This window comes from Alosa pseudoharengus, unplaced genomic scaffold, assembly GCF_046254945.1.
Source record: "Alosa pseudoharengus isolate Yale_2024_CS ecotype anadromous, Long Island Sound unplaced genomic scaffold, YU_APseudo_1.1 YU_APseudo_1.1_scf_21, whole genome shotgun sequence".
NCBI lineage: Eukaryota > Metazoa > Chordata > Actinopteri > Clupeiformes > Clupeidae > Alosa > Alosa pseudoharengus.
Genome location: NW_027468674.1, coordinates 34,085,525 through 34,104,710, shown reverse-complemented (window position 1 = coordinate 34,104,710; position 19,186 = coordinate 34,085,525). Strand labels below are relative to the sequence as shown.

At 39.1% G+C, this 19,186-nt stretch overlaps 2 protein-coding genes across 2 annotated transcripts in view; both read right to left on the bottom strand.

Annotated features, from left to right (window-relative positions):
* ryr2a (ryanodine receptor 2a (cardiac)) overlaps positions 1-2,669 on the bottom strand; it is a 142,614-nt gene extending 139,945 nt beyond the window's left edge. Inside the window, exon 1 of the mRNA XM_076298837.1 lies at positions 2,622-2,669. Coding sequence (XP_076154952.1) covers positions 2,622-2,669 — 48 coding nt within the window. The remainder of the gene's footprint in view (positions 1-2,621) is intronic.
* A 5,594-nt stretch (positions 2,670-8,263) lies between these two features.
* The window catches only part of mtr (5-methyltetrahydrofolate-homocysteine methyltransferase), a 166,779-nt gene continuing 155,856 nt past the window's right edge, over positions 8,264-19,186 (bottom strand). Inside the window, exons 22-33 of the mRNA XM_076298695.1 lie at positions 18,835-18,935; positions 17,292-17,359; positions 16,980-17,100; positions 16,720-16,801; positions 16,210-16,308; positions 16,038-16,113; positions 15,438-15,593; positions 13,499-13,695; positions 13,137-13,337; positions 12,457-12,649; positions 12,208-12,320; positions 8,264-9,332 (exon numbers count right to left, since the gene is read on the bottom strand). Coding sequence (XP_076154810.1) covers positions 9,246-9,332; positions 12,208-12,320; positions 12,457-12,649; positions 13,137-13,337; positions 13,499-13,695; positions 15,438-15,593; positions 16,038-16,113; positions 16,210-16,308; positions 16,720-16,801; positions 16,980-17,100; positions 17,292-17,359; positions 18,835-18,935 — 1,494 coding nt within the window. The 3' untranslated portion in view covers positions 8,264-9,245. The remainder of the gene's footprint in view (positions 9,333-12,207; positions 12,321-12,456; positions 12,650-13,136; positions 13,338-13,498; positions 13,696-15,437; positions 15,594-16,037; positions 16,114-16,209; positions 16,309-16,719; positions 16,802-16,979; positions 17,101-17,291; positions 17,360-18,834; positions 18,936-19,186) is intronic.

Here is a 19,186-nt window from a genome sequence, read left to right as displayed (position 1 = left end):
ATGCCCAGATACTGAGTCATTTTGTTAATATTTCTGCACCTTTTTTTCTCCAGGTGCTGCTACGAAATCTAGACCTCATTTTCTAAGAAAATATGATACAGTTATCCAACATAATCGCTAATTTTGACGTATGCAAGCATGATAAGTGCTTACCCTGATCGAGAAACATCCAGTACATGTATATCCATGTCTACAAAACAACTTAATATGCAACTATCAGAATACTCCACATCGTGATTTGATTATTGATTACTCTGTGTATGACCTTATTTGGGTTAAGGTAATCAGAAAATTCTGTTTAGGCTATGTGGCCATGCTAATCTCTTTATGTTTATTTAATAACTTTTTTTTTACAATTTTATTACATATTTCTTACATTTTAGAATTTATATTAAATTCTTATTTTAGCAATCACATTCTCTGCCAGATAATTAAATACTCGATCTCCACATTTTTTGTGGGTGGGTGGGTGGGGGTATCCTCAGGTTGCAAGTATCCTTTGGGAGCCCTATACTGCAGTGATAATTAACTATATAAGACTCTATTAATCTCAGTATTTGAAAGCAAGAAAAAAAATACTACTACCCTGGGCTAATCCAAGCTGCTTGTGCTCAATCAGTAGCCTATTGTACAATATGGCATAGGCTACTTACTTATTTTAAATCATTAAATATCCTGATTTTATGCCAGTATTTGTCAATATTTCAGGATTTATTGGAGTATGCACTATGCAACAGTAGAATTTACAAATATTTTCAACAAATGCAGAATGTAAGACCAGCAATTGCCTAATGCCATCCTTGAATTCAAGATGAAGCAAAACATTCCCTAAAATAACAACTTTACAGCACCACCAATTGCACACTAAGTCCCCCTTGTAGATCTGTGGTAATGATGTAACAGGGCACTGCAGCGAGATTGAGAGTGAGGGAGGAAGAGAGCAATGTGGGCTTACAACAGTGATGGATCAAAGTCATGCTGCAGTGCTAGAGCTCTTTCTAATGCTAGTCCCTGTTGTAATTGTTAAGTAGACTAAATCAGACAATTATGTGCAGCAGGTCCAGTAGGTCCTCACTGTCTCCATCAACTGAAATAGGATTCTCCTCTCCTGCCATGGATCATCTCTGACTGCCAGAGGGCCAAACAGTGGAAACAAATAGGAATATAACAGCTGCTAGATGGGCTTCTTTTAAATGAAATAACCTACTCCAAGTCAAAATCAACAACTTGCATAATGCAGGCTAAGAACACCCACTTCATCACCATGTTCCCTATTGTTAGCCTATAGGCTATCTGACAGAACTCGCGTTGTCAAGTTTATTGATTAAACATGGACCAGCAAGGTCGCATTTGCTTATTAGGCCCAAATAAAGGCTTGCACAAAAATGCAGTGACTGTTGGCTGCACTTAGGATACGTTCACCAAACATTTCGGAACCAGTTGGTTTATCTCAAATGTGTTAGACGACATAGGCTACACACGAATTGCACGCATTTGTTGAAAAACTGTGAATTGCCTTGAATATAGACAAATAACATCGTGGTCATCCTGATTGACAGCAACAGTTTATTTTCACGCGACCAGAACATGGGTGTAGCACATGAAGCTATGTCATTGACTAATTAAGTTGTCATAATAGACTCGAAATCTCGTAAATGTATTGGATCACATGTAGGCTAGGCTAAATCTCAATTCCCCCTCCCCATACCTTGCTGAAAAGGAGACGTAGGGAGTTATCGATTTACATTGGAATTCTGCATTAGCACTAATGGTGCAAAATCGGCGGAGGGAGGGGTGCAGTTATGAAATGGCACTGCAATTTAAACCACGATTAGCCTACCGGAGCAGCTGCTCGAACTTTCAGCAATTGTTTGAAAACAATCAGTGCTTTAAAAACGACATATTAATATTTAAAGGAAGGGTTAACAAACAGCATAGGCTATACCAAACAAACAAACACGCACGCACGCACAAATAGCCTACACACACGCGCGGGCGCATCAATACCATAACAGACTGCGGTTGCGGGAACTGCGGCTGTAGAACGTCAGTTAACAAAACCACTAATTAGGCCTATTCCATCACTTTGTAAGCTATTCATTACATTGCAGCCAGAGGAATCATATCTGAATGAGTTCGCTTGCAATCTAAGCTTAAATCAGACAGAATCAGTGTGTTACGCTGGCCAACAGGGCTAAAACAGATGAAGCAGTTTTAAACCGGACAGCAATTTCCCCAGTGCAGATGCCTTAAACCTATAGTGCATCTTATCTTATCTAAGTGCACTATGCTGTATATTGTCGATGTTAGACAGTGTGATTAACAGCAAGCCAGACATCCTCTGCAACGATATTATCTTGCAGACAACACACAGCAGCTGCAAGAACATTATTTTTCATATGACCGCAGTGTAAATAGAAAATTACTCGTTTTTAGTGGCGGTTAAAACGACTCACTGGATACAATAACTTAGAGGACGGCTAATAGGCAGGTGACGAAAAAAAGCCAGCGGCAACTCCCTTGCCTAGACAGTTCACAACGCGTGATGCTGCAGATTGCGGCTGAGAACACTTTTCACATATCAATTAATTTGGCTGTCGCCGGTAGTATAGGGTACTTACGGTTCGCAAAAACTGAATTTCATCTTCGCCTTCTCCTCCTTCAGCCATGGTTACCCACAGACAGTAGATTACACCCGAATGGAGTCGAATCTAAGGTGGCAGGCAAAACGTTATAGTAATGTAGGCAACGTCTCCCGTCGCCCGCTTATTGGGTGGATGGAATGATCAAAGGGAGGAGTTGTGCAGGTGTATGTGGGATGTAGCCTAGCCTACTGTAACCCAAACGTGCAACTCCCTCTCCTGGAAAAAGGCTGAAATAGCCTAAAGCTTGTCGCAACACCTTAAGTAGGCTAAACTAGCATAAATGCATAATCGCTCATAACCAAAACGCAGAACTCGTCTTCACTTTGTGTCCAAGGCAAGCTAAACGTGCAAGCTACGCCAAACGGTCTAGGCCTACATCTAGTTCTAGTACAAGTTCTGCATACTTCCGGGGAATGTTCTCTCGATTCGTCAGTAGCAAGACTGTGAACCCCCAGTTTTAATGATGATGCATGACATTTTTTTACATTTTCAAAGGCAATTAACATTCCTCCCACCCTGTATTATGCTGAAGCACTGTGAATAAAGTACCATGGACAGCAACTTACAAATAACTAGACAACACATTTTAAAAACACAGGTTGTGACTATGATTGGCAGTGTCAAGATGAACACAAGAAGTCTAATTTCGGATTTGCTGTTATCACACAGAATTTGGAGAAACAATTTAACATTAATCCCATAATAATGCTAAGACATTATGGTAGTTAAACTGATCTTAAATGTTTTGCAGCAGATTTGTCTTCATTAGCTGTTCTCGGGGATTGCACAGGGATTGTCTTGGTGGCAAGATATCCATTTACATCCAAAGTAGAACTAAAGTCATAAAGTCATAGGCTTACTTAATGTTGTCATAGTTGCAGCTGCTGCAAAACTGAATTTAAGCTGATTTGCATGATCAGCAGCTCAAAATCCATCCAAAACACCTAAAAGGCATGCAGTCAGTCAGGCAATAGTACACTTCAAATATGAAAGAAAATCCTCCACAGATGGCAATAGGCCTACAAAACTTTCAAGGCAATTTTCATGATCAATCCTAAAGTCATACAAAAAGTTTAACAAGTTTGGACAAAAACAAATCACTATGGGGGCAATATGTTGTACTAAAACACAAAGAAATATCCCTCAAAACATCTAACAAGACAAAACAAAAGTAGCAGGGTACAAATAATGAAATGACAATGTTATATTTATTACAAGGCTATAAAGCACAACACATTATAGTTAATGAAACAGACAAAAAATAAGATTGCTGCAAGCAGTCATCATTGTCACCAAATGGCATAATGCAGTTTTTTTTTTTCAGTGCACTTTTTTCGGTGTCCAGAATTACACAAAAACTATGCACTAAATCACATTAAACTTGGTGAAAAGGTAACATGGGCCAATGGAAGAACCTGTGAAGAACCTGGAAGCACCTCTGATTTATGGGACACCTTGAGAAATTGTGGTCTCACTTTCACCAACATTGAATGATTTGCGCCATTTGCCTTGGTGGAGCTTTGAACTCAAGAAACACTTCATGGAATCATAATTCTAGACTTGGCTGGCTAACTTAAGGAACATTAGACCATACTTAATAATAGAGGCAGCCAAGCTCTTTAATATGCTATGATCTTTCCCGCTCACAAAACACATATTGCTTTACAAGCTGGTACAAGCAAGCACATCAACCAATCGAGTGCAGACATTAAAAACGCATAATTTACTTGATTTTTACAGTTAGAAATATTTTGCTGATGTCTGCCTCACCTTACATGGCCTTACACATCCCACATTGAGTCAGTTTATAATGCAGCAGGAGAAAAGTGTTCAGAGGGACTGTTGTACTATCAATGTAGACATTGTAAGACTGGCCAAACAGTTTTCCCAGTCAGAATCACTCAGAGGACTAGCTTACCCACTGAGTTAAGAGAGAGTAATATCTACCCTTTCAACCAAACATGTGTAATCATAGAACTGAACTAACTGTCTGAGACTTTGCCTTGTGTTGCATTATCTTACTTGATTATTTCTACAATGTTTTTGTCCATGTTTTTTTTAAATTGTATGTACTTTATTACTTCTTGATACACATCATACATATCTGGGTACCAGTCCATAGTTAGTTGTAATTGGTCACTTGTGAGAGATCATATTCTATATTATTTTTCTCTGTATTAGCTTTGTAATAAGAATAAGGATCAGAGGATCAAAGAGAACCATTTGAATTTCTGTGAGTTTATGGGTGTTGTAAAACTATGGTGGTTGTAAAATTAACCTGACCCAGGGTTGTTATACCTGGAGAAACATTCAGACTTTAAATTCACTGCCGTGTTTGTTTGAGAAACCTGTTATTGCTAAGTGGGACACTAAATATTAACGGGAGATTTCAAGCTCCAGCGGCCCCCTCCCATGGCTGTTGATGGGAGTGTGACAGGCTTTGTAGTTATGTGATACAACGTGAATTATCAAAGTGAATCTGGAGTTGTATTTGTTGGTGTCCCTGGTTGTGAAATGTGTCCTAACCCACCATGAGTTTGTAGGGTGGTGGGTTCAGGACACGAGGGCGAAACAGTGGTAGACAAATTCCTTCAAAAAGCAAATTCCTTCACAAGCAGAGCTACCACAGTGGAAGACAGATTCCTTCAAAAATTACCGCTCTCCCAACATCTTGACAGTGTTTAAAGGCCCCCCCTATGCAATATTTTCAAAATCATTGTGATTGTTAAATGACCTGTTGAGGCGAGAATGGTGGCTTTCCCTGCTCCCTCTACCATCTCCTAGTGGAAAACCAGCCTTGCAAGATCTGCACTAGCGTCCCGGCAGTGTCTGAATCAGTAAGTCCTGTGAGAAGCGAGAACGAGCGGAAGACACAAAATGCTTAAAACTCTCAGGACATACACACGTCCCCCTCAAGCACCGATTAGCCATGCTGGCTAGCTATTAGATGGCTTCATTTTTTAGATGTTCATCATGGCAGAGCCAGCGAAAAGACCAAAAAGACGGTTGTGAAATATGCAGCCCAAAGCTGTAGGGGGAGTTCCGTAGAGAAAAATGCGACAACAAAAGTGAGAAATCGGCGAAGAAATTACTGGAGTTACAGAAGGGCCCTTTAAAATAGACATCCATGAACAGACAATCTCATTGAATTGAAACATTTTTTTTCAATAAACAGAGTTGTTTCTTATGTTGAATGAATGAATGAATAAATAAATGAAAGGAGTGAAATGGTCCTTGAGGTTTTCAAAGCATGTGTGCACCCATCTGTTTCTACATACACTAACAATACACACAGCATCGGGAATGAATCATTTAAAATGCATATGAAAGTTCATAGTGGCCGGATGTGCTGGTGAGGATGCATCTATGAGCTGCGCCACTACAAATGTTTTTGGAGGACTTGACTCGGACGAGTAGTGGACACAACTTGGATTTTTTTTTTCGAACCTGGACTCAAGACTCGAGGCATAGTGACTCGACTACAACACTGGTACTGGTGCACATGCAAGTGTTCAGATTGGTTCTGTCCATTCACACAGATTTCACCGGAGCAGATCTTGCACACAACTTCGGTAGCCTATGTCTTAGCTGTCCACTTACATCAGGTCATATATATATATAGCCTATAATATGCTGTGTAACTGTAAGCTATAATTTTATGTAGAAAATGTAAAATTGGATTGGACATATGGTAATTACAGTCGTCTATCGCAATGTTTTACTGTACACATCGTCAAATGCCAATTAACCCTAAGTGCAGTGGTGTCCGCCATTTGACCTTAGAGTCTCACATGTCTTTGGGCAAACTTTGAGATTTAATAAGAGCTTTGCCACTTAGCCATAGTTTTGACTGGTGAAGAACTCGAGCAAAAGTTGTTTTATGCATAGTTTCTCCCATCTCAGCTGCTGAAGCTATTAACTACTTCAGACTGATCATAGGTGCCTTGGTGGCCTCCCCCACCATTATCTTTCTTTAACGGTCACTCAGTTTGTGGTGACAGCCTGCTCTAGGCAGAGGCACATTTGCCATATTACTTACATTCCTTAATGATGGATTTCACTGAACTACCGAAGACGTTCAGTGACTTGATTTTTTTTTGTAGCCACCCCCTCACTTATGCTTTTCAATAACCTTTTCTTTGCATTGTTGTTCTTTTGTCTTCAAGGTGGAATTATAGCCTGTAGATGGTGGTGTTGAGTGAAGGGTTGTCAGTAGGGGATGTTGAGAAATTGGATGTGGATATCGAAATGTACCCCCCCCCCCCCCATTACACCCCTGCCCCAACACACACACACACACACCCACCTCACCCCTTCCCCACCCACATATAAAACCTGAGTTGAAATATCATATCTACTTTAATCTCGACGTGTCGACTTTAAAGTCGACATGCTGACATTAAACTCGCAATACAGTACAGTTTAAACATAGCATACACAGTTTAAGCTAGCCTACACTAACACACAATATGTTACATGAATAATGGGCTTCAAATCAAATACTGTAGGTGTTATTTCAGATAGATTGCAGATATTCAGATAGATTGCGTCTTGTCTGTTAACTACTCATTGCAGTCATTGTGAAGTGCTGTATCTCGCGGTTGGAAATACCATGCACTATGCCGTTTAGGCTATATAGCTAGAATAATACATGTATCCAATGATATAATGTTTCTATACAAAATGCTATTTCACTCTGTTTTACGTGGGTAAGGCCACCGCACATTCAAATAACTGCCCTTCATGAACCAGGCCGTCACTCTCCATAGGTTAACTAATTTCTCTAAAACTGCTTTTCCATGTCTCACCTGCAATAAACATAGGAGGCTATAAACACAGGTATAGCCTAAGCATATACTATTTTGATCCAGTGAGGGAATATTTGTGCATGTATACTTTATTTATGCACTATGTGTGCATATGTGCGCATGTAGGCTACTAGTACATGGGGTGGTCGGGAGGAGGACAGCTTCATTCGTCCCTAGACATTCAGCAATAGGCTGTTTTGCATCCATTACAAACAAGCAATGTGAAATTCTAGGATTGGGGAGAGCGCCTAGTATGCCTAGTCTAGTGCATAAGCATTAAGTTGAACCTTTAGATGAATAACACTCTTTAATAATAGGCCTACAATAAATAAATAAACCGCTAATGACGTTTAGGCTACTTTTGACCATCGCATTTATCGCCTGTAACTCCGTGATAAGGACCTACAGGAAAGTATTTGGATGAGCAACGGAGGTTAATGTTTTATGTTTTGTTCACATGATATAGGCCTATGTATAATCATAATCATTATTGCAGTCGAAGAAAACTGGAATGTTTCATTTGTCCTCCTTTTCAATCGTCCAGAGCGGTCGTTCTCTCCCCAAACTAACTTTATTCTCAAAATGTCGAGTTTAATGTCGACATGGCGAGTTTAATCTCGTCATGGCAAAAATATTTTTTCCTTCATGTGTGGCCCTAATAATCCGTCGTAGATATGGGATTAATTCAGGGCCATTAATAATTTAACTTGAAAAGATGTTCACAAATTAACACAGATGTGTAATTAAGTTTGTTTGTGTGTGTGTTAAAAAATACATAATTTACATGTGTAAATAAGTTTGATAGCTGTAGATTTTTTCAGTATGTTTATTTGATAGTGGTTTTGGACAAAAAACAGGTCAAACAGTCATACATACCACTGACATGTTATTGTGCCTGAACTTATAAATAAAGAAGTATATTTGACTTTTGATTTTGGCATCCTATATTATTATTGAAAATCTAAGCAACTTGAAATACTGGATCCAGAGTGTCTGAAAGTACACTCAGTCCTCAGAGGGTTAAAAACCCCAGGGAGACTTGGTTGAGTGTTTAAGATTAAAGGCTTTTCATCTTTATCATTGATTAAAGGCTTGCTAAATACATTTGAAACATTGTGTTTACCCTTAATTTTGCTTTGATTTTTTAAAAGTAAAGGGTGCCTTCGACCCTTATGTAAGGAATAAGGGCCACAGAGGTGTCCCACTAAACAGTATTATTGGATGAGTCAAAGAAATAGAAGTCAACACAAAGCGGAGTGGAGTTTCCTCTGCGGAGTCTATTCATGTAGTATAATGTGACACCTAAAAGGTCATTATCCCATTATCCCCCTGATTCCCATACATATCGCCAACAAAGCAAACATTTAGTTTGTAGTACGATAAGGATATAATTGGGATATCCTTCAATCTAGTGCATTTGTTACTAAACGCCATAATTAACCAGTGTCTGGCATCATTCCTTTTATAGCCTTGGCCCATGCATTACCCCTTGCTCTAATAAAGGATTAGATAGATTCATTAAACCATGGGTTGTCTTTACCACAAACTCTAAATCTTCTCAGAGGTGCATTCTTATTAATTAGGGCTAAGAAGGTTGTCTGCCATTTTACTGGCAAGGTCACTATTAAAAGGACCATGCAACAATGCTTGGTCATTAAAATGATTCTTTTAAAAAATGTGTGTTAAAAGACAAAAACAAACCTGACGTTTAAAAATACACTTCTAAAAGTCCTGAGAATTATGTAAACACTGGATAAAGGGTTGATCCTGGAATCACAGCAGCAGATGTGGATCAGTCAGTAGCATAGCCGATGATTGGTCCCAACCAGCGTTCCACATCAGCTACGGATATCTGTTTTCTGTTGGCATAGTCTTCAACCTATAAAAACACATTAAAAAAAAAAAAACGATTTATCTATTAGTTGACAACTATTAAGTTAATTTGAAATTCCTCAAACTTGAATATTTGACATGCTCCTCTATGACCGTAAATATCCTTGGCATTTGGACAAAGCAATGCATTTGAGGACATCATCGTGGGCTTTAGGAAACAATGATCAATTTTGTTCTGCATTAATTGTAGAGTGAATTAATTTATCAAGAAAATAGTAATCAACAGATTACTCCACTACGAAAATAACTTAGCTGCAGCCCTATTATTTATTCAGTCAGACTAAAGCCTGGTTTACAGTCTATCTAAACATAAATAAAGCAAAACCTGTTTGACATAGCTCTACAGCTGATGTACACTTATTCCACATCTGAGTTCATCCTACATTAGGTTTGAAGGCTAACAGGGTAAGATATATGGCCCTGTAAAACAATTTTTTTCATTTATATTTTTGCTTTTACTACTATATTTATTTATTTTTGTGAAAACCTTGGGTAATTGCATTGTGTTTAAGTGTGCTATATAAACTAGACTGCATTTCCGGTGGGCACTGCAAAAGTGTGCTTGCCCTGGTCCGGTCACCAACGTTAGCAGACAGTGGCATACGCTATGCTGAACCTGGCTTGATCCAAGCATTCTAACAGTGTATTTCAGTGTTGGAGCAGTGGCAATACCTCAAAAGCTCTATTCAACTATTGCCTTGCAGGGTGAATGCGGTTCGTTGGATTTTACCTGTGGCCTGCCTTCGAATTTAGCTTCTATGACTAAAATCAAATCAATAAAATAAAACAACAGCAGTGATTGGCTGAAAAAATAAATAATGTCACGCGTCTTGCACCTCTCTAACTGGGCTATCAGGTAACCTAGAGAAATTTTTGAAATTATGAAATATGACTAAGGCATTAAAATGCTGCTTGTTTGTCAGGATACTTTTTCACTGATTTATTTTAAAAATATGAGCTATGAGTGTGAATGTTATATATTCCATCCCCTAATTCTGTTTTACTGGTTTATTTGACAAATAATCTATAGGGATTTGCTCTATAAAGACCTTATGTCTGTTTGGAATTGTTTTGAGAGCCTATTCATGTATCTCAGAATAATGGAATGTCCACAACATTAGTGATGTTTTTTGTGTGTGTGTGAATGTATTTTACTTAACTCATTGAATGTAGCTGGATACTCATGAACGCATGTCTCTAATAGCCACAATAGGAGTAATTTTAGCAACACCGTATTTTGTGTGGCCCATAACGACCCAGTGGATCATGAAAACGTGCCAAAATTCACATTCCTTGCTTGTTGTTGGTACATTAATCCCATTCAGATTGCCACTTATCTGTGATGTAAGAGTTCAGTATAGGTTTAAGGTCTGGGGCATTCTGTGACTTCTTCATTGAGGGCTTGCTTAGCAGCACTGTCCGCTTTCTCATTTCCCCCCAGACAAAAAATTAGGGAGACGGGAAAAATAATAAAACTTAAGAAGAACAATAAGTGTGCTGCTTTGCAAGCACACTTAATAATAATAATAAAACTTAAGAAGAACAATAAGTGTGCCTCTTTGCAGCAAGCACACTTAATAAATGTGTCTTGACTTGAAAAACAATAGCTATATTCAAATGTCTGGAATACTTGCATTCATGAGATTGTAAGGCGAAAAAAAATCTCAATATCCATTTTTGTCATCAAAGCATCGCACTGTAGAATTCTGGGGTATTCTTACTGTATTCTGATGTGTTCATATGTTACTTCTGTGTGTAGTATACAATGGGAAGAGGTCCATACTATTGTACATAACTGTGCCTTAGGCCTGTGTACCAGCAGGAAGGTCATACAGCCCGATGTTTAGGAACATCCGAACATTAGGAACATCGAAGAACATCAGTGATAACATGGGCCAAGGGAGACAGCATGTCGGCCTATTCGGGCTAGTATCTCCATCTGGCCAGGGCCGGGTTTTGTACACTGGTTGGCACCTGCCACGTTGGCATGATTGACGGTTGTATGTTTTAGTATAACAGGCTTTGTCTTAGGTTTTGACTCGGAGATGGATCGAGGAAGCGACCCGAGGAGCATCTTCTGTCGGAAGGCTCAGCAGCCGCTTCTAATAACTACCACAACTGTTAGACTCTGCACAGTTTTACTGTTCGAGACTTAGCCTGTGTTCTGTTATTCATTATTGTACCATCTACAATAAATCATCATCTAATCGCCGATCCTGATCCTGCCGCCAAGCTTTATAGACCATCTTCAATACAAACATTAGAATTAAAACAGAACGCAACAACCAGAGAATCCTACAGCACCAAATAAGAGCATGCTCTCCTCACATAAAGACTCTGTGTTTGCAGTGTTACACATGCAGTGTGGCTTACCATACAGCATACAAAGACTACCTCTGGATGTCATTCATAAATGATCTGTAAATGTATGGAATCAATGTAACATATTCATGTTTGGTCTTACATTGATCCTTGTAATGTGGGCAGCAGTTCATGAGTATATGCATAATTGTAGACTAAGAACTACACTGTAGTCTGTATTTGAATCTCACACCTATCCTTTCATACCAACTGACCAATTACAGGCCAGCTGGGTAGGAGGACCCCCGACCAACTATGAAGCTGACCCATCAGAATTTCAGTGCCCCTCACACACTACGCACACCCACCAACCAGACATGGCATAGTCAAGGAGGATGAAATTAATATAAAAGTTAGAAATGTGACAAAATTAACTCCTTGAATGGTCTACTTTTGAATGTATACAGTGATGAATTCAATTGAACAAGCTCAGTGCACAGACCAGAAAAACCTGACTCACTATTAGAGCAGATTCAAAGTTAATGGAAAGATACACATACCTGTTCTTTGGTGATTTTTCCCACAGCAAAGTAGCTGGACTTTGGATTGGAGAAATACAGCCCTGAGACAGCAGCAGCAGGAGTCATAGCCAGAGACTCAGTCAATCCAATACCTTAATATAGGGATATAATGTTATACTAAACTAATCAAACCACAGCTATAACACAGATGTACATACAAATTTATATTTGGTAGTTGTGATCTAAAATAAAATAACAGCGGAGAATAAAGCACATATATTTCCTTACCCGTCTTCTCCTGGATATCAGCCAGCTTCCACATGGTGATCTTCTCTGTGTGGTCTGGCTGGCTGGGATAGCCAGACGCAGGGCGGATGCCAGAGTAGCGGATGCGATGCATGTCCGAAGCCTGGAGGTCCTCTTCAGTAGAGTATCCCCACAAGTCTTTGCGAACTCTGGCATGAAGTTCTTCAGCAAAAGCCTTGACATACAAATATTTGCGCACAGTTTGGTTAGTATCTCTGAGTAAATGGCATTCATGTACTGCTCAAAGAGAATGCATGTTTTGTATTTCATGCTTTTGACAATATACCTCTGAAGTTCGCCTACAAAAAAGCTACCATGTATAAGTAAGTATAAGTATATATATTCTTTTGATCCCGTGAGGGAAATTTGGTCTCTGCATTTATCCCAATCCGTGAATTAGTGAAACACATTCAGCACACAGTGAACACACAGTGAGGTGAAGCACACAGTAATCCCGACGCAGTGAGCTGCCTGCTACAGCGGCGCTCGGGGAGCAGTGAGGGGTTAATAGTTTTTTTCCAGAACAGATAGGATCAACTAATATTCAATGCAATATTCCTACTTAAGAGGGTTTTCACAGTTCCCTCTCCATCCCCCAGAGTATCATGAGACTAGGCAACACTGCACAGGTATCTGGAACAGAGTGAAGACATTTTGCAAACCTCAGCAAGCCGATCAGCAAGTGCTTTGACCATGATGCTGTTGTAGTCATCGCCTTGGCTCTCAAATTTCCGACTTAGTTCCTCAGCACCAAAACATGCCACAGCAAAGAGTCCAATGTAGTCACAGACACCACTGTCTTTAGGTGCAATGAAGTCAGATAGGCAAAGATAAGGGTCTGAACTTGCGGAGTCTTTCTCAGCCTGGCAAAAACAAAACAGTTTATTTATAGCGATTGCGAAAAAGTACAGCATATTTAATCTATATAACCGTTTTCTTGCCACATGTACACACACACACACACCTGAAATATCAATAAACATTCAGACTATTTTGATGTTGTTCTAGATCAGAGAGCACACACCTGCTGCCGGAGCCCATAAAAGGTGGCAATAGGCTGGCTGAGTTGTGGGCAGGTGTTCTCAGCATACACATGGATGTCATCCCCCACACTTTGTGCTGGCCAGAAACCTACTAGTCCTCGAGCCCAAAGCTCTTGGCTATCTATGAGCTTATGTAAAAGTTTTTGGGCGTCATCAAATACTTTTCTGGCCTCCTCTCCTGAGGACACAGGAACACACACAAACAAATTAAAAATGGCTACCCATACAATCGGCAGCTGGTTCAAAGATCACCAAAAGAACACAAGGTGCTAAACAAATGTTTGGAATGCGTAGCAGTTGAAAACATATTAAGCAGTTGACAACATAATAATACCAAATGTCTATGTGAGGGCTGCTCACATAGACATTTGGTATTACTATGTTGTCAACAAATGTTGTGCAGTAGGCAAATGGTCAACACGAAGCTCAATAGGAAGTAGCCCCAAACTGGTTTCACTTCTCTCCATTGAAATCCTATGAAATAACTTTGTCTACTCTACATACTGCCAACGAAAGAATGAATTTGGTAAATTGAATCCGAATAGCGTTTTTGGAAATTGAATTCATTAGAACTGAATTCCAATAACATTGTGATTGTGATATTGTGAAATTGAATTAATTTGAAATGGTATTTCCTCACTGAAAATTCATCACTATAGACTTCCACATTCAGTTCTGCAGTCAAATGTTTTCTTTAAAATTGTGACACAATCCATACTGTATTATGTCATCATTTTAGCATTACAGGAAATGGTTGAGGTACAATAAAACATATTACAATGAGTCACATCCCTCAGTGGGAAGCTGAGCTGGTACAATCAATTTTGTTTGGCTTTGGCGATACTTCTAACATCTTCAGGTTATTAAGTCTGGCAAATAGAAAGACAATGTCCACAAAAACTGAAGTGTGGAAAATTACAACATTAAAGTGGGACTGACCACATCTCCCCACCAAGAGGTTGGACCGCTGTGATCCCAGCCATCTGTGTCAACATAGTCACTCTGCTGATTGTTTGATATTGGTGTGGCATGGATGGACTGATGCCGCGATGGCCACTCTCTCTATTGCCACTAGCCATACTAGTTTGCTAGTCACATTAACCATACTGAAGCCAATATTGGAGAAGACATGCTTCCTACTCTTTCTTGTGGCAATAAAATAGCAGAATAAGCCATAATGTGTCAATTATGTTTCAATTACAGTATATTCCAAAACTTCCCTTGGGATAAATAAAGTATCCATCTACCTATCTAGAGTCCAAAAGTCTGTGTATGCCTTCTAAAATGACATACACCCCAAAGAGCATCTGTACCAACTTTAATGTTTCTATCCACCCCAGAACACACACACACGCACACACTATTAAAATAGCCCCACATAACCATAATCACATACCCTTCACCATATCTCACGATTGGCATGGGGTACTTTCCATAAGATCATCTCTCAATGCAAATCAAACCAGCTATTAGGCTAACTGAAATAAATCCATACCAATCTCTAGGTATGGTGAAGGATATGTGATGATGTGGGGCTATTTTAATTCCAAAGGCCAAGGGAACTTTATCAGGATGCATAGTTTCCTGTATCTATGAAATAACTGGCCTTTAAAAATAAAAATCTGCCTGCCTCTATGGGAATTTAACACAGGGGTGTGAATACTTACTTTTAAGGAAGAACATTTATTTATTTATGATACATTATTCATTCACAAAGAAAATTGGTGTCCTTAAAGGTTGGATATTACCTATTTTTTTTACTTAAGGCATTAAGATCAATTTCCAAAAGATGATTTTATATTCCTCTTTTTAGTCAACTAGAATGGGTTCAAAAACGTATGAGCCTCACTGTATATAAGTGTGAGAGTCTTGTAAGCCAGCATTTAAAATGATTAAGGGACTGATATTAATTTTCCATACCTACTGTTTTATCCTTGAAGATTTTGGGATAGCCCCTATTAGGGTATTTGCCTCTCAGCTGCCAAATATCGAAGAAGGGCTTCCAGTCAATAAAACTCACCAGCTTCCGTAAGTCATATGTCTCAAAGACATGTGTGCCACTGATCTGTGGAAGTACTACATGAACAATTTAGTAAATATTCTGTTTTCATATTTTGGATCAATATTAATCATCTGATTAGGCTTTAAACACATGTATGACAAAATATCAAAATTCAAAAAATATCAAAAACACTTTACTCCCTGAAAATAATGGTAGTAGAAAAACTTAAGACTTTTTAGCAGAGTAACTGAGGAGAACACATACTGCCTGTAAATATAAGTGTAATGGAAAGGGAATAACAAACAAAAGTTTATATTTTTTGCTAACACTAGACATAGCTGATAATGTTACAAAAGTATGGAGGACATAAATTCCCCATTTTGTCATTGACTTTCATGGGATTGGGTGGTGTTAATCAATGTACTACAACAAGCTACTGGGAGCAACTGTTATAGTAGGACTTTTTCTAGTTATAGTTGTAAAACTCAAAGGACTTAACAATGTTGTTCAGCACATACCTGGTCTAGGCTGAGCCTGCCAGTCAATGTGTAGACCTCTCTCCCTTGCCAGGCTGAGAGAAAGGAAGCGTCGTTCCTGAGAAAGTAAGGACCACTCAATCAGAAAATGCAGATCCAGAGCTACTAAAAGGCAATGTATGGAGCAGGAGACAAGACATACACACATGTATACCTTTAATGAGTCAAAGTGATCTTGCCGGATTTCTTCATATTCCTCAGAAACTTCTTCAAAGTACTCGTCTTTCAAATCCTCATCGAGAAGTTGACTGCACTTTAGGAGAGTGAATGAAAAAAGATGACATTTAAGGATCTACAAGGCTCTCTAACTAGATTACCCAGGATAAACTAATTTATATATACCCAGCAATGAGTGATTTTTTTTTATTAGGGGTCCAAGCAGTGAGCTACTGGATCCCGACTGTGTTTGTTTTGATTGTTCCGTAATATTAGGGGTTCAATCTGTACCTGCTGGATCCCTATTTTGTGTGTGTATGTGTGGTTTTTTTTATTTATATATAATTATTCCACATTATAATTATTATGTTTTTCCTGCACCAAAAGTGAATCTGCAGCCAAAAACGGTAACATGTACAGACACCACATCGTCGAACACAATTTTGCACGTTGGTTGTGCAGGGCACTGCATTTTCCTAGATAGAAAGAAAAGAAAGAAATGACTTACCACTACAACACTCCGTGAAGCATCCAAAACGTGTACCACTGGGAAACTGTAACTCGGGGCAATTTTTACAGCAGTATGAGTCCTATGGAGCGAGTTGCATATAAAGTTTGAGAGGGAACTATTTGGTATCACTGATTAGGGTTTCATCCATCAAATGACATCTGTTGTATGTATATTACTCCTTATATGGTCCTTAATGCACAAACTGGTAAAAGGAGGTTAACATCTTCCCTTTAATCTGCATACAGTCTCTCACTTACTTGGACGTGGTTGCACCCCCAATCAACAAAGGGATCTGCACCCCAAGGCGTTCCATCTCCTTTGCTACATGAATCATTTCATCCAGAGATGGAGTGATGAGGCCAGACAGACCAATGATATCTGTCAAAAACACAGATGGCTGGGATCACAGCGGTCCAACCTCTTGGTGGGGAGATGTGGTCAGTCCCACTTTAATTTCTTAAGATGACGTTAAGTCCATTTACCATCAATGGTGTGATAACCATCACACTACCGAGACTTACTGTTGCCATGACTTGTATACACTGAAGATATGCAAATAAAAAGCTCACCTGCTTTTTTCTCTATTGCCTCCTTTAGGATTTTATCACATGGAATCATGACCCCCAGGTCGATTACCCTGGAAAATGGAAATTTACATGAGAGGAAGCTGTCTGAACCTTAAGTATAATGTGTTATATGAGTGTTCAGTGTTTCCCACAGAATTGAATTCTATTTGTGGTGGTAGGTGACGGGGGGGTGATCACAGTTTTTAACAAATTTGCGCAACGTGGTTATGATGCTAACCGGATTTAATCACAACTTAGCCATTCATCTTCTGTGCCAACAACAATCCTTGTAGGATGTTTAATGTTTTCTTTAAATATGCATGCAGGTTTGCTGAGAGATAGAGAAACATGGAGAGGCTGCGTAAAGGTGCACATAGCTCTACAATGAAAGGATTTCAACCAAGTTAAGTAGTACAACACAGAAAATCATTGTGTGGTGGTCAATGTTGATATTGTGGTGGGCCGCCACAAATAAGTCAATTCATAGTTTTCAATCTACAATGTAAAAATAGAAAAGACCCATAAAAAGGTGGTGTTTCAAAACTGTTGACTGGTAGTATACAGTCCTGTAGACAAAGGCAGGGCAGTTCAACATCTCTGGGAGTGGGACATTGTTATTTTGTGTACTAGTATTTGAAATCAGTCTAAATCTAGAATGTTGGAATACAAATATTTGCTCAAGTCAAGGCTACTTGTTTTATCTATTTATTATACGGCACTAGGGTTGGGTATCGTTTAGGTTTTATCTGATACTGGTGCTAAATCGATACATTTAATATGATGCCGTTGCCAAAGCGGTGCCTGAACCGGTACCGTTTACTTCTGAAATGAATACTGACATGGAGGTGATAAAAGTTGAAGGAAATAATTCTGTATTCATATTTCATGTGAACAGTTTAATGATTCAAGTCTTTATGACTTGAATACTGTGTAGTTCTTATGGTCATTTGTGATTTTGTACCCATGTGTACCCTGTGTGTGTTATGCAAGCATCCTTTGTTTATCCTTGAATTCAGTGAAAGCCTGTCTAGAGGCCTTTTGTTCTTCAGATAGGTGTGAAATGTTAATGTTTGTAGAACAGCATGTGTCCAGGGCTCTGAAGGACTTCCCAGGAAAGGGGGTAGTTTTAGTTAAAAGACAATAGAAGCTGACCAGACCTGATGAAGGCCTAATCCTCATCCTCCCTTTCTATTGCATATTCAAACTGGGTTGGACCTAGAGGTCACTCCTTCTTTTGTTTGTAACATAAAGTTAGTCTACGCCTCAGAGAAGTCAGAGAAATACTGAGAATCTGGTGGAAACCCATGATGGGGTGACCCAAACATGTACCTCTCTCCCTTGAGGGGCACTGGCCCCTCATTGAAAAGAATAAAGCCTGGATCCTGATCTTGCATCGTCCTGATTGAGTCTTAAAAGAAATATGGTAGTAAAGATATACTATCAAAGTATGCTCGTGTTTGTAGTAAAAAAAATTCAGCATTTTTTCAAAAATGGATCACTGGCTGTGAGTGTACTGAGCTACTGAGTGTAGTAGTATATTCCCCACCTGAAATTGTTGCATCCCAGCACAACACCCACAATGTTTTTACCAATGTCATGAACATCTCCTTTAACAGTAGCAAGCAGAACAGTGCCTTGGTATGGATCCTGAAAGAGTAAATTTTTTGGAAGCATTACTGGATGTTAAGCAGAAACATTGTCCATATATTGGATAGAACATTGGATATACTGTGCATATATTGGACACGCACTGGGCTTGCCAATGTCACTTATGTCTAGCTGGCCAAATAAAATTGAGGTAGGGGCAGGACCTGATTGCCAACAATGTCGGTAGTAGCAGAGGAAAAATCAATCAGCAAAACACTCTGAAAATGAGGTTTAGGGTGCTTTAAGCACCA